This window comes from Arvicola amphibius, chromosome 8 (assembly GCF_903992535.2).
Source record: "Arvicola amphibius chromosome 8, mArvAmp1.2, whole genome shotgun sequence".
In the NCBI taxonomy this organism is placed as follows: domain Eukaryota; kingdom Metazoa; phylum Chordata; class Mammalia; order Rodentia; family Cricetidae; genus Arvicola; species Arvicola amphibius.
The window spans coordinates 55,282,182-55,297,635 of NC_052054.1; the positions used below are offsets into that span (position 1 = coordinate 55,282,182).

At 40.4% G+C, this 15,454-nt stretch overlaps 2 protein-coding genes across 4 annotated transcripts in view; one reads left to right on the forward strand and one right to left on the reverse strand.

Moving 5' to 3' along the window:
* Qrsl1 (glutaminyl-tRNA amidotransferase subunit QRSL1) overlaps positions 1 to 6,770 on the reverse strand; it is a 31,445-nt gene extending 24,675 nt beyond the window's left edge. Inside the window, exons 1-2 of one of the 2 annotated variants that reach the window (XM_038339144.1) lie at positions 6,637 to 6,759; positions 4,365 to 4,505 (exon numbers count right to left, since the gene is read on the reverse strand). Coding sequence is in view for 1 of the 2 variants with exons in the window: in XM_038339143.1 (XP_038195071.1) it covers positions 6,637 to 6,660 (24 nt within the window). In the remaining variant the exon portion in view is untranslated. Of the gene's footprint in view, positions 1 to 4,364; positions 4,506 to 6,636 lie in introns of both variants that reach the window. The other variant, XM_038339143.1, reaches the window with a different exon arrangement.
* The window catches only part of Rtn4ip1 (reticulon 4 interacting protein 1), a 37,384-nt gene continuing 28,368 nt past the window's right edge, over positions 6,439 to 15,454 (forward strand). The window contains exons 1-4 of one of the 2 annotated variants that reach the window (XM_038339146.1): positions 6,439 to 6,864; positions 12,315 to 12,466; positions 14,320 to 14,388; positions 15,257 to 15,381. In XM_038339146.1, coding sequence (XP_038195074.1) covers positions 12,341 to 12,466; positions 14,320 to 14,388; positions 15,257 to 15,381 — 320 coding nt within the window. In that variant the 5' untranslated portion in view covers positions 6,439 to 6,864; positions 12,315 to 12,340. The other variant, XM_038339145.1, reaches the window with a different exon arrangement.

A 15,454-nucleotide genomic window follows, 5' to 3' on the forward strand; every position in this document is an offset into this window, starting at 1 on the left:
GGTTACAAATCAGAAGAATTAAGTAAGGTGGAACAAAGTCCTTACAATTCTGTCCAAAAGGCAGAATTATATGCTATTCTCATGGTACTACAGGATTTTAAAGAGCTTCTCAATATAGTTACTGATTTGCAATATGCAGAAAGAGTTGTCTTGCATATTGAAACTGCTGAATTTATACAGCATTGATACAGAATTGACTTCATTATTCATATAGGTTCAATATATAATCAGGAATAGGCTTTGTCCCATATACATAACACACATCTGATCCCATATGGGTCTGCCAGGTCCTGTAGCATTAGGTAATGTAGAAATTGATCGATTATTGATTGGAAATGTGCTGAAGGCCTCAGAATTTCATAAGAAACATCATGTCAATAGCAAAGGTTTAAAGAGTTTTCTATTACATGGCAACAAGCTATGGCGATTATAAAGTGATATCCTACTTGCTCTTTCTATAACCAAATACCATTACCAGCAGGGAGTAACCCAAAGGATACTCAAAGGAATGAAATCTGGCAGATGGATGTGTTCCACTTTACAGAATTTGGAAAATTAAAATATGTACAGTACATTATTGACACTTATTCAGGTCTTCAATGGGCAACTGCCTTGAGCTCAGAAAAGATCGATTCGGTAATCACACATTTATTAGAAGTTATGGCCATCATGGGTATACCTGTACAAATAAAGACAGACAATGGTCGAGCATATGGGTCTAAGAAAATGAAACAGTTTTTTGCTTATTATAATATAAAGCATATTACAGGTATACCAAACAATCCTACAGGTCAGGAAGTTATAGAAAGATCAAATCGAACTATAATGTATATGCTAAACAAACAGGAAGGGATGGAAAATATCCCCAGAAATATATTGCTCAATGCTTTATTAACCTTGAATTTTCTTAATGCTAGTGAGAAAGGAACAGCAGCAGCAGAGAGGCATTGGATAATAGAAAAAAACTTCTGAATTCAATTAGCCAGTATATTTCAAGGATGTGCTGACCTCACAATGGAAACCAGGAGATGTGCTACATGGGGAAGGGGACTCACTCTTGGTTCCGCAGGAGAAGAAAAGCTATGGATACCATCAAAATTGATAAAGATTCTGTTTGAAAAAGAGAAATCTCTTGAAAAAGAGAAATGATGGCTCATCCACAGAGGTGACAATCATATAGATGGTAAGAAAACCTCATAAGGGTTGGGGCAGGGTTCTGTTCTTATCTTTGCAGGAAAATATTCATCTTAAAAGAGTGGAGAGACCTTGGACATCTAGATGCCTAAAGATAAAGAGATATCTATCCATAAAGAATCAACAAGCAAAAAGAAACCTTTCTTATGATGTTGTATTATCTTCATGGTAAAATTAGATTATTTGGACACGTGTACATTTCTACTTAAAAATAAGAGCTGGCTTTGGAGTTGGACAATGGCTATCCTTCTCTAAATCCTAGCATCTTGTTAAAAAAAATTCAGAATTTTTGCTTCATGTCAGGAGTCATCTGGTTTGGAACAGAAAGAAGATAGATTTTAAGGAAATATTTTACTTTCCTATGCCCATTTTGTTTATATTGTATCTTTCATTGAATATATGTCTATATGAATAATGCTTAAGTTTTCCACATTGAACAGTAGATTTTTCTGCAGTAATCTTTGAAGCCTCCAGGAAGAAGATGGGACCCCACAAGAAAGACTCCACCTGGTTGATATGATGTTATGATGCTAATAGTGCTACTATGACGCCGGTTTTTGGGTACCAGTTGCAGAAACGGTGCACCTTCTTACAACTTTCTGGCCAGAACTCCAAACAAGAACTTCAAAACAAACAACAAACAAACAAAAAGACTCCATCAACAACTCAGAGACCATTTGTAATTATACAAAACAGCAATCTTGAAACTTAACCATCATTTTACTTTTAAAGGATCCCATAGAAAAAACATCACCCACATGACAACAGGAAGCAATTTTGTCCTCATGATTAGAGACACCATTTAAGGGTTGATTATTACTTGCATAGGGTTGGGGATTTGGGTGGAAATTATGTAGGCCTCGAGATATCAAAAAAAAAGGGAAGATTGAATTGGACAATAGGTAATTTAGTGTGAACTTATTCACATTAATAATAATAATAGTGAGTAATAGAGTGAATACTTGTATGCTATTATTTATGGACCATTTACACTGGTATAATTTCTTGTATATTAAATAAGTTCAAATTATATTTATTAATTCTGTTTACAATATTTGTATACCTATGCAAAGTTATTTTGTCATATTATATGCATGCATGTTTCTACCTCTGTTTAAGACATTTTGTATGTTGATACAATTTTAGGATATATTTATCATATTGCATTATATAGTTCTACCTCTGATTAAGATATTTTTACATTGTTTATGTCGTCCTCCTATACTGCACAGTTGTTTAAAGACTATTTAATATTCTAATATCAAGCCTTAATCTTTAAGTTATATAGGTATTAAGTATTATGGGTTAATAGTCATTCATGTTTGTTATACTTTTAGTCAGACTAATTAGGTTCTTTAGATACACAGAAATTGTATTTTGCATAGATAGGCAACCTTCAACCATTTCAAAAATATGTAGAACATGGCATTTAAATAACTTAGACTCCTGTTGACGTGAGACACAATTGCTCCTGGCAGCAGCAATCTATTCCCGAGAGAGTGTCAAGCACCAAAGACCCTCCATTTGGAGTTTGTCTTCTTCTTGGCACAACTGGACTTTGGGCAAGAAACTGCCCATGCCTCGACCACTGACAAAGTGCACAATCTCCGGACTGGACAAGCAGGATACAAGTAAAAAGACTGTCAAATCTTGTCAAGACAGGGTAATATGGTTTTGAAAAAATTCCCTGCCTCCCTAGCCAAAGTTGGTTGCTTCAACATTGCAAATGAGACTTTGGGTGATTGCTCAGGCAGTCAGTTGTCTCTCTCATCTACTGCACATTTTGGAAGCTGCTTAATTGCACTTCCTGCCTGCTTAAGTAATATTATCTCCCTTCTCAGGCCTTTAATGGGGCTGAAGATTAGATAGTCGTAGTTACCGTCCTCTTATGATCTAGCCAAGTCATTTCCAATACAAGACTTAGATTCCTTAGGATAGAATGTTTATTAAAACATTTAGCATACGTTCCTTGCTTAATAATGTTTATGCTGGTTGTAATTTTAACCTTATACTTTATATCTGTTCCTAGTATATATAGTTTTGCATTGGGTTTGGAACTCTCTTATTTAAACAAAAGGGGGAGGTGCTGTGGGAGCTCCTTCTGCTCCTTCAGCCAATACCACTTTCAGATACCAGCCCACTTGGGTGTGGTCTCCTATATTATAAATGCAACTGTAAAGCCTTCACTTGCTCTCTTGCTTCCAGCTCTCACTTCTAGCTGCTAGACTCTGTTACTGTTCCCCGTTTGTGCAGAGGATTGTGATCTAGGACAGTGATCTGTAAGTCTCCCTTAAATAATTCTTTATTATATGTAATTCTGAACTAGAATGGGATTATTTTGTATCTTCTGCCATCTAACAAACAAACTCCTTGAAGTTCTTGTAGAATGTTACGTGGCCCCTCCATTCCCTGACCTTAGTTCACACAAACAGTTCCTTCATGTTGCTTCAGTTACCATTTAACTTGGTTGTAGCCTTCAGTAGCCATTTTCCATATCCTAAAATCTCCTAAATCTCAGTTCTAGTCATCCCGCATTTCCAACCCCTTTAACACATTAATTATCCACATAGTCAGCAATGCAATAAGGGCTCCATCCCACAGTCATGAGGAAATGGATACTGTCATCAGGAAGCTGAGAAGAGGCCTCCAAGCTCCAGACAGAACTGCAGGCTTGATGGACACCATTCTTTCAGCCTTGTAAGACTCAAAGCAGAGACATTACTAAATCTAGGGTCAGATGACCCATAAAACCAAGAGAAGGCTACGTGACTTCAATATGAAGTTCAAATTGTTATAAAGCAATAGAAGATGACTATACCTGATTTAAGAAATCTTGGAAACATTCTTAGAAAAGTAGAAGGAAAAATATATTTGAAAAATGCCATAATGGAACTAAATACTTTGTACGCTAATTTAAAATTTGAGTAGGTCTGGAGATGGCTCAGCATATAAGGGCACTTGCTGCCAAGCCTAATGACCTAAGTTGGATCCCTAGGACCCATGTAGCAGGAGAGAACCAATTCCTGCAAAGTTGTCTTCTGACCTCTACATATGTATACCACACAGCACGTGTGCATACATACATATGCATATATGCACAAAATAGATAATAGGTTAAAATGGTTAATAATCTAACTGAACTCTTAAAGGGCAGAAGAGGAAAACTACACCTGTGTAACTGAGTAGCTTCTTCACTTCATTAGTTACAGCCAGCACTTTGTTCAGGCACCTTCCAAGACACCGTACATTCCATTTGCATCCACATGTGAAGGCATGGCCAGACAGGCAGGAGAGCTGGGATGGTGTGATGCCTGAACATAAGGAAGAGGTGTTCTCAGGAGGCAGAGGTTACATGGATATTCCGCTATTATTATTATTATTATTATTATTATTATTATTATTATTATTATTACAGATGAAATAACTGCTTGCTTGAGGTCACAGATTTAGAAAAAAGCAGAGCTGAGATTCAACCAAGACCTGATCCTGTTTCTAAAACCAGCTCTCAGAGCCACTAAATCCCATTTCTTCTTTGTATATGGCTACAATGTTTACTCCCTTTCATTAAAGTGGAGAACCATCCCATTAACCTACAGATAATGTAAGGGATTCATGGTGAAAATAACTATCTTTCAAATGAGAGTTCCCTAAATAAAGGCAATTTTTAAAGTCAGTTGAGATGGCTCAATGGTTAGGAGCACTTGTTGCTCTCGCAGAGGACCAGAGTTTGGGCCCAACACTCACATGGTAGTTCAAAACTGTAACTACAGTTCCAGAGAACCAGACATCCTCTTCTGGTCTCGGAGCCATCCAGACAGTCATACACATAGATAAAATTAAAGCCAATGCCTAGTTTTTGGAGGAGCTACTAAAAGCTTAGACCATATCCACAAGCTTGAAATTGTCCAGAGGTTGTCCTGTACTCCGAGTCAAATCCTTCTCCCTATCATAGGTGCCTTGTCTCTCTGACCTATCTTCCTCCAACCTCCTAGCTGATTTGCTCCCAGCATGCTGACTTCATGATGGCTTGACTGCTTCTAACTTGCTCTTGCTTCTTGGTGTACACTCATTCTTCTGTCTGTCCAGAACATTATATCCCAGCTTCTTCCTAGCCTCTATTAAACACCATGCCCTAAATCAAAGAAGCCTTCCCCAGTCACTCTGCCTAAACTATCCAACTCCACTGATGCTCTCCCTGTAATTTGCTTAACTTTCCTTTTCAGTACTTACACTATCTGAAATTATATCATTTAATGTTAGAAGAAAACTTACTCATGATTATTTTCCTATCTAAACAGTGTTGTGTTAACAGGGGAAGAGCTTCTGTCTTCAACCAATCCTTAGTGCCTGCAAGAGAGGCGTTCACTCAATAGTGGGAGGACAGCTGTTTAAAACTGGGAATCCACTACTTACAGAACAGTGATGGATCTGTGGTGACAGGCTCATCATTTGAATTAGAGTGGCAGTAGTTGAAAGGCTTAGGAGGTGTGGTCTTGATGGAGTAGGTGTGGCCTTGTTAGAGAAAGTGTGTCACTAGGGGTAGGCTCTGCGGTTTCAAAAGCCCCTGCCAGGCCCAGTGTCACTCTCTTCCTGATGTCTGTGGATCTGGATATACAACTTTCAGCTACTTCTATTGCACCATGTCTGCTTGTGTGCCTCCATCCAAGCCAGCCTGATTAAAGGCTTTCCTTTATAGGAGTTGCTGCGGTCATGGTGTCTCTCCCTAGCAATGGAATACTGACTAAGACAAAATCTTTTTAGTTTACAACTCTGAGAAGCTAACCCATACAAACTATTGAATTAGTTGCAGTAGCCTGGAGTCTAATGACAAGAAAAATGGGAACATGCCAGGATAGAGTACGCTAAGAGCTAAAGCATCCTAAATACATCTAGGTAACTACTCTGTCAGTGTACGTGTACACACAGGTGTATACACACACACACACACACACACACACACACACACACACACACACACACACACGTGAGCCTGTTCCACCTTGTCTGAAGGTCACAGAGTTTGAGCTTGTTTTTGCTCTACAACAGGTGTGACTACAACGGAGCGATCCTGGTTATTTGGGGGTCTCTAAAGATACAGAATGCAGCTTTTCTTTGAGCCACCAATTATTTCGCTGGAATTCTGCATGCTGCAAATTCGCCCCGCCCCTAAGCGAGCACAGCTGGGATAGGGTGAAAACCTTCCCCAAATCGCGCGGGAGCGATGTAATTCCACCCCATGCCTCAGCGGTGCAAACATTTCTCCTGACGGGACGGGAATGGTGGTGAACTGCCTAAAAGTGATAGGTTCAAATCCCTCCGGCCACTCAGGAATGTAGGCGGCCAGGCGGGCTGAGCCGTGCCGGGTGACCCGGGGCGACCTTGACCTCGGGGTCCTCGAGTGTCTCCGCCCTCCCGGGTTCCCTCCGGGCCGCATCCACTCACTTCTTGTAGAGTCCGGCCCAGCATAGTCCTCGGGTTCAGTCCGGTACCAGAGGGGCCCGGAGCAGAGGAAGAAGTCGCCGTCTGCCACTAGCAGTGCATGGGCGCAGACATCTTGGATCCTCACGGGCCTCTTCAACACCGAGCGCTTGGATTGGTCGAGCTCCCAGCTGCGGAAATGATCTCTGCACGCGATTGGTTGGCGCTCCGGCCGCAGCGGCGCGCGGACAGGCAAGGAGACCAGGGCTGGGGTCGCGTCGGGACTCGGAAGCTTCCAGACTGCCCCCAAGGGAGAGCAAAGCAGTTTGCTTGCCCTGCCGAGGGCTCCCTGCTTGTTTGGATTTTTCTTTAAGGGGAAGGAGAGCGAAAGGAAGAGGCAATGGACAGAATATCGACTGGACGTCAGCCGGAGCCTTTCTGATGTGGGGAGCATTATAGCATATTTTCTCCTTCCATTGCTGCTTTAGGTTGAGTTCGTTTCTGGAAGCTCCTCACCCTTTAATTGACAGTGGGTTTAGCAGAATTTGGCTGAATTGAAGTGGGCTAGTTTGACCCACTCCAGGTAGTTTCTTTTCCTTTTTTTTTTTTGGAGGACGCGGCTCCTCCATTCCTTCTCAGGATGGAGATTTTGAAGTCTTGTGTACTTAGGAGAAGTGCATGTGCCGCCGCCGCCTGCTTCTGGAGAAGCAAAGTTATCCCAAAGAGGCCGTTTAGAGAGATTAGTACTACGCCTGCGAGGAGCACTGTTATGCCCGCTTGGGTGATAGATAAATATGGAAAGAATGACGTTCTTCGATTCACTCAGAGCATGATGTTACCTATCATACACTATCCAAACGAAGTCATTATCAAAGTCCATGCTGCCAGTGTAAATCCTATAGATGTTAATATGAGAAGTAAGTTGTCCAGACTTTTTTTTTTAATCAAAATTTCATTAGGCGTGCAGGTGTTTTGTTTGTGTGGTTTTGTTTGTTTCTAAAACAAGAGCTTGCTATCCATGCTGGCCTTCAATTCATTGTACTCTGCAGTCTCCACTCTGCAGCTCTCCTGGGATGGCAAGTACTGGCATAAAGGAATCATTTAGGTTTATTATTGCTACATTTATTTATTTTGTGTTTGGGTGCGTGGGACAGTGCTCAAGTGGCAGTCAAAGGACATCAGGTAGAAGTGGGTTCCTTCTACCAGTTGGTCCCCGGGAATTAAACTTCAGCCATCAGGCTTGGTGGAAGTACAGGTAGAGCCATCCAGAATCGGGTAGGTTTTTTGATAACATCCCTGTAAGTAGTTCCAAAAATTTGAAGCCACAATAGCCAAGGAACACTTTACTTTTTTATTAAGTGTGTTTGATTGCTTCCTCTCAATTGTGAATTGGCACTGAGAAGTGGTGCCTGAAGTTAATTTACTGGGTGGTAATTTTAGGGTCAGGCATAGGTTTCAGGGGAGTTTGGTTATGTTTCCCCATTGGTTCAGAGTTTGGGTTTATATAATTCCTGTATCCTCCTTGCTCTCCAGTTATTCACAGCTTCTGTTACAGGCCTAGGGAACCAAGCAACAGAACAGGACTCCAGGAGATGGGCCCGGTATTCTCATTTCTCATATTGCATTTTGCCCTCTGTAGCTAAAATGGGTTTTTTTTGTTATACACCCATTGAAATTGGGAGACTATCAGCCTGCTTTCTCTTGCTGGGCCACGTTGAAAAGCTTGGAGAGAGCATTTCTTATATCCTATACTGTGATTCTATTATAACAGTGAATAGATTGGTTTGTATTTATGAATTACTTTAACTCTGGAAAAATTTGGCAAAAATGTTGCCAGTCTTGCTTGTGGGCGCTCAGTCTGTGTCTTCTGGAGATGAACATGTTTTGAGGTGACTGCTGCCAGTCTTGATTCCCAGGCACGTAACCTCCCAGTCTTTAAGGAAGCCACCATGTGTAACTGGGGGTCAGTGTTCAGAAGGGTTTGTGTCGGGGACTTCAGTTGCCGTCAGGGCCTCAGAAGCAGCTCTCAGATATGGCGTACTGTGAGCTTTACTTAATTTCTCTGTTACGCAAAGATGTGTGCATTTTCTGCCTACAGATTAAGTTAAAAGTCGAAGATGTTGAGCCCAACTTCACTTTTTTCGCCAGCAATGATGCGATAGAGTAGCAATTCTTAAATTTGGCTTCAAGTCTCATTTGTATCTAAAAATTACTGGACTTTTATAGGAACTATAACCGCCTAATCAGAAATTTGAACAAATGCTAAAAATTTTTATTTTAAAATACAGTAAATACGGAATTAAAATAGGAGTAAAGTATGAAATGACTGAGAGATAGTTCCATATGTGAACTACTCAAATGGGCAGTAGTTGATATAGCACAGGATTTACTTCCAAAGTAGTTTCTGGGATATAAGAGCTGTTTATGCAAAAGACACTAGATTTCAAATATTTAATAAGAAAAGAGTTAAACACCTCTCCATCAGATTTTTATCAGGACCAGAGGTATATATAGCTCAGTAGTAATTCCTTTGTGTGGTATGTTCCTGGGAAGATCACCAGCATTAACAGCAACAGCCAACAATAAGAACTACTTGTTATCTTGGCAATATTGTGAATATTTGAGTAAAGTATTCCAGAATTACTTTTGCTTCCTTTACCTGCAGAATAACTATTAGTAGTAGCTTTTCTTTAGAGGAAGAGATTTTGAGAAAGGTTTGGAGTCTTAAAACGTTTGTAGCTGGAAAACTCCTGAAACTGGGATAAGAGTTGATAGGAGCACCTGCCTGCCCTGTGCTGAGCCCTGGGTGTGAGCCCCAGCATTTCTTAAGCTGGGTGGGGCAGCGCATACCTGCAGTCACTGGAGCTGTGGAGCTGTGGTGGCTGGAGAGCCAGTAGGTCAAGGTCATTCTCAACTATGTAGGAAAAACACACTAACAAAACGTAAGCAAACTCTTAAGTAGAGACAGGAGTTCAAGGCCATCTTGAACTGAGCCATTCAGCGTCTCCCAAAACCAAAATAATAATAATAATAATAATAATAATAATAGTAGTAGTAGTAATAATAATAGTAATAATAATAGTAATAATAATAATAATAAATACAGTTAAAAATACCTTTTGCAATTGTCTGTGTTTAACTTTTTTTAGTTTTGTGCTGATGTAATAATTGTGGTTCCTAGTTGGATATTATATTTTACTTCATTTAAAATTTTTAATTTATTTTCTCATTAGACTTGAAGGCAATTTTGTTTTATAAGCACACAATGTGTGCTGTGTACAGTTTCATTTCAATAGGATGGCTGTATTCAGATCTTTCTAGGTTGTTTTTTCATATAATAATGTAGCACATCTTACTTTTATAGAGTATTTTTGAGATGATCTAGTATCTTATAACTTGACTGGGTATATTTATTTATTTATTTATTTATTTATTTATTTATTTATTTATTGGCTTTTTCAAGACAGGGTTTCTCTGTACCTTTGAAGCCTGTCCTGGAACTAGGTCTTGTAGACCAGGCTGGCCTCGAACTCACAGAGATCCGCCAGCCTCTGCCTCCCGAGTGCTGGGATTAAAGGCGTGCACCACCACCGCCTGGCTTATGAATAATTTTAAAGTAGTATAACCAACAGCAAGTACAACAAAGTTGGATTTCTTTAGATGGGATTAAAAGAACTGAAATTGATGACATCTTGGGGATTTTCTTAATTGGCCCAACTCTGATCAAGTCAAGCCTGTGTTAGTGGGAGGCACTCTTTTTTAAGAGACTCTTGTGGGCTGGGCTGGGCTGGGCTGGGCTGGCTGCAGGCTCTGTGTGTCTGAGGAAGAGCTTGAACTACTGCCCCTCCCGCTTGTGTTCCAGATCCAGGTGTGTGTGCTACCACCTGCAGCTGGGATGACAAGCTTAAACCCCATTTTGTCCCCAAACAGGTTCCATTTCTTACTACAAGCTGGCTGAATCCTGGTAAGATGAGGTTAGCTGGACCTGGCCACTCTTGGTGTATAAGGGCTGGGGTATATTAACATATTAGGATTATTAAGAAAACTGTTGAAAACAATCTGAACTGTTGGCTTGGGACGTCAGAAAGGGCCGAAACCGTTTTGCAGCTTTACAACTAAATTGTGCCAAGGCAAAATGTACACTTGTGTTCTCAAGCCACGGAGGGTTTCAGTGAGTACACTGCTATGCATTAGCAGAGGGGAATAAATATAAGACAGGAAAAATGCCCTTGGTGAGCGTTTCGTGCACTGGCGGCTTTTTCTGTGGAGTGCAGTTCTAGCTGGCCAGGTGGCAAATGTGGAATGTTGACATAAGGACCACCAGCTTCGATTTTTCTAAAGTTGGGACTGTCCCAACTTTCATTTCCTCCCAAGTGCCTTGATTTTTTTTTTCTTTAGAAAAACAACTCTGCAGACTACCCACCTGTCAGCATCTCCGCTTATCTACTCTTCACTTTGCCGCTAGATTGTCACTGCCACCTAAGGCCAACCTTCCGCTGGTCTTCTTGATCGCATCCTCCCTCACTTACTCTGGGGTGTCTGTCCTCTTCTGCATTTCTCTTTTCTTTTATAGTGGATCATTCACAGAGCATATAACTTTGTGATTATTATTACTTCTTTTTCTGACACTGTCTGTGTTTTGTTTAGAGTCCCTTATCTGCTTTTGATCTTATTTGAAAACAGCATTAAATATTTTCAAAGGCCTTCCCTTGACTTTCAGAACTCTTCTGAAATATCTAGGTCCATTTATTACTTTGGATTATTGCAGATAGAGCAGTTAATTTATTTGAACTAAAATAATGGTTTCAACTTTACCTGTTTTCTGTGTAAATATCCTTAGAAGAAAATGGTATGAACTGTGTGTAGTACCACACATCTTTCTTTAGTCCTGTCACTGGGGAGGCAGAAGCAAATTTATCTCTGTGAGGCCAGCTTGGTCTACATAGCAAGTCCAGGTCAACTAAGGCTACACGGTGGGACTCTGTTTCAAAAACAAGCAAACACAAATCCCAAAACCATTGCACCCTCAGATATAATGCAGTTGACCTGATCAGACACATCAAATGTAGCTCAGTGGCTCTTTTCCATTAAAATTCTTTGCACTTACTCAAAATCATTATTCTAGATAAATTTTTTAGGAAATGGAGACTAGAACTCTTAAACTCATAATCGAGTGCTAGTATCGGGCACTTTAATATGTATGAATTCTTTAATAGCCTGAATGTTTGTCTTCTTTTCCAGACTTAGTACTAAATGTCTTTGCTTGTAAAAAATTCAAGTGTGGTGGCACATCTCTGTAGTCCCAGCATTTTGACTGAGATAGGAGGGCTAGGAATTTAAGGCTAGTCTGGACTATAGCAAATCTTGTCTAAATACTTAAAAAGTTTGGAAATGAGTACATTAATAGAGATACCATTTTCAAAGAGCAATTATATAAAAGAGAATTCTAAAACTCCAGAAGGCAGTTTTGCAGTCTGAGTTTGAAAGGACTTTGTGCAATTGTGGTTTTAGCGATTGCAGCTTTCTAAGAAATTTTCTTTGAAAGGAACAACACCCCGTTGTTTTTACACTTTACTGTGTGGTGGCAAAACCGTAAAGCTGGTTGTGTTAGAGTCTCCGTTTGAGCATATGACTGTGTGCTATAGTATTTTAAAGTCACTTTGACCTTTTCCTTTAAGAAGCAGGTCCATTGTGTTTCGTAGGTGGTTATGGAGCAACGGCCTTAAATATGAAGCGTGATCCTTTGCATATAAGAACCAAAGGAGAAGAGTTTCCTCTGACTCTGGGTCGGGATGTGTCTGGTGTGGTGATGGAGTGTGGGCTTGATGTAAAGTATTTCCAGCCTGGAGATGAGGTGAGTTAATCCTTCCTCCTCATTGTCTCACCTTGCCTCCCTCTCCTTCCCCTCCCTCCTCTCTCTCCTTCCCCTCCCTCCCCTTATTTCCCTTCCCCTCCCTCCCTCTCCTTCCCCTCCCTCCTCTCTCTCCTTCCCTTCCCTCCCCTTATTTCCCTTCCCCTCCCTCCCTCTCCATCCCCTCCCTCCTCTTGGGATTGCTACGGTGCTATCCTACTTCCTTTCTTTGGAAATAGACTGCAAGACTGTTTGTCTTTTCCGTATGTGCCTTGGGCAGGGCACTTGTTTCTTGGTTTGGTTGGGTTTTTTTTTTTTTTTTTTTTTTTTTTGTGTGAGACATTGTTTTTTTTTTTTTTTTTTTTTTTTTTTTTTTTGTGAGACAGGGTCTTGCTGCTTGGAACACACTATATAGCTCAGGCTTATCTTGAACTTGTGGTAATACTTTGGCCTTCTTAGTGTTACCATTACAGGCATGAGCCACATGCTCAGGTTATACTTGAATTTTCTAAATTTCTAAATTCTTAAAAATTGTAAAAAAAAAATTGTAAGACTTTAAAACATGTAGGATTGTAAACAGAGTCTGCACTCTCATTCCTGGCCACCCAGACCCAAATAATCACACAGAAAAACCATATTAATTGCCACACTGTTTGACCAATGGCCCAGGTCTATTCCTAGCTAGCTTTTCTATTTTAAATTAACCCATCTATTTTATATTTTACCATGAGGCTCATGGTTTACCAGTAAGGTACTGGCATCTTTCTCCTTCCTCAGCTGCATGGGATCTGCCTGACTCTGCCTTCTCCCTACATTCAATTTAGTTTTCCTGCCTGCCTATATTGTGCCCTCCTCTAGGCCAAAGCAGCTTCTTTATTAACCAATGGCAATAAAACATACTCAGAGCATACAGAGGGGAATCCCACATCATAGGATTAGGAGGATTCATTTTGCTTGAGTCTTTAAATGACAGTTTCTGCCTTATTGGTTAGCTGGTTTTGAAATAGCTAAAGTTTGATATAATCTGTCACTTGTCACTTTGGATGTTTATGCCAATAGTTAGTAGTGAACTCATAATAATAGCCATGTTCTGGTTTCTTTTCACAGGAAGATAATCCCTGTTAGTCAGTACAACCAGGCCAGTTTGCAGTTGAGGAAGCCCAGCTATAAAGTAGCCCACAGGCAGCTGGGAATTGTGTGGTTTTCCAGTAATCCCAGCACTAAGGAGTCTGCGATGTGAAGCGTTACTCTAAGTAATCTTTATCAGTAAAAAAAATCACTAGTCAAATATTGGGATAAAAACCTGAATGGTCAGAGAGCCAGGAACAGCTGCCAGTTGCTTCCTATCTCTTCCGTTCATCTGTCCAAAAGGGCCCAGATCCTGTCTCAGCCCCACCTTATCACTTCCTGTCTCTTCTCTCTATGGTCCTCCAAACCTCTATGGTCAGCTAGTGACTAGCTCCCCCCTCTGACTCCAAACAAGCTTTATTTGTCAGAACACTATGAAAATATCACACAACAGAGATGAGAAAATTAAAAGTTTGAGGTCACCCTGGGCTACCTGATGGGATCCTGTCTCAAAGATACATATAAAGTAAATAAAAGTTGAAAGCCACAGCTAGTAAGTCGTCGTTCCCTGGTAGAGTCTAGCAGAATGCGTCAGGTATATTAGTTTGTGTGGCCAATGTGGTTTGAGTTGATGAATGCAGAATCATACTCAGCAATGAATTGGTATCGTGTGAAACTTAGCTTTTTGCACTGGAGCCCCCTCCCGCTCTGGGTAGCCGTGTGTTAGGGGATACCTTCATGCTGGTCAGACATGGCTGTTCTAATAAAGCTGCACATCTGCATTTCAGGTCTGGGCTGCAGTTCCTCCTTGGAAACAAGGCACTTTGTCAGAATTCGTCGTGGTCAGTGGGAATGAGGTAACTTGACACGCTGCCTCTGCTGAAATGCTTAACTGTATAAAGAAGACTGGTAGGCATCTTGAAAGTTAGTGATGTCTTTTCAGATTAGTTTCGTGTTTTACAGGCAATGTGGAGCGAGCTAAAATAAAGACGAGGAGACTTTGAAAGAGTTAAAACTATTCGGTGTTTTAGCGTTGTCTGCTGAGCACCTGTCTATATCCTTGGAGCAGAGACTTGGGCTACAGTTCAGAATCCTACAGTGTTCTTTGCTCTACCCAGTATGAACCAGTTATACCCAAGGAAGAGGCATGGAGGTATCAAATATAGTCAGGGGACCTAACAATTAATAGAGGAAAAGGATTAACAGAGGGAGCCTGGAGGAGAAATTAGGAGTTACTGGGCATTGGGAATTATTAGGATAGAAAAAATTCTAGAAAAATTACTTTTTAGAAAACAGAGTTAAGGAAGCAGTTGGTATCAAAAGCAAATTAAAATGTGTTTATCAGGATTTGAGGCTTATTTGAATTTATCTCTTGAGTATAGTCAGGCTAGCATGATTATTATATATGGTCTTTTTAAATAAACAGTCAAGTAGTATGTCTAATACTTGTGATTATTATATATGGTATTTTTTAAATAAGCAGTAAAGTAGTATATCTAATAATGTAGTCTGCAGAACATCACTGAACCTCTTGATACAGGTAAAGAGCTGTTTGGAGACTATTCTGAGGCCAACTTTTGGAGTAGGGTGTGCAGTAAACACTAAACCCAGAAGTAGTTTGTAAATTTCTCTGTGAAAATTCTTGTTTTCTTGTGATGGTAGATGCTTAGCTGTGTATATAGGCGTATATAGCGTGTGTAGTTTTACCATTGTCTGTTCATGTAGGTCTCGCACAAGCCCAAATCACTCACTCATACTCAAGCTGCCTCTTTGCCATATGTGGCTCTCACAGCCTGGTCTGCCATAAACAAGGTTGGTGGCCTGAATGCCAAGAATTGCAAGGGAAAACGGTAAGTGATGGTGACATCTGAAGTTCCCTTTCTTTCCTCTAGTCCTTCACAGCAGATCTGTTTGTGTTGAGAT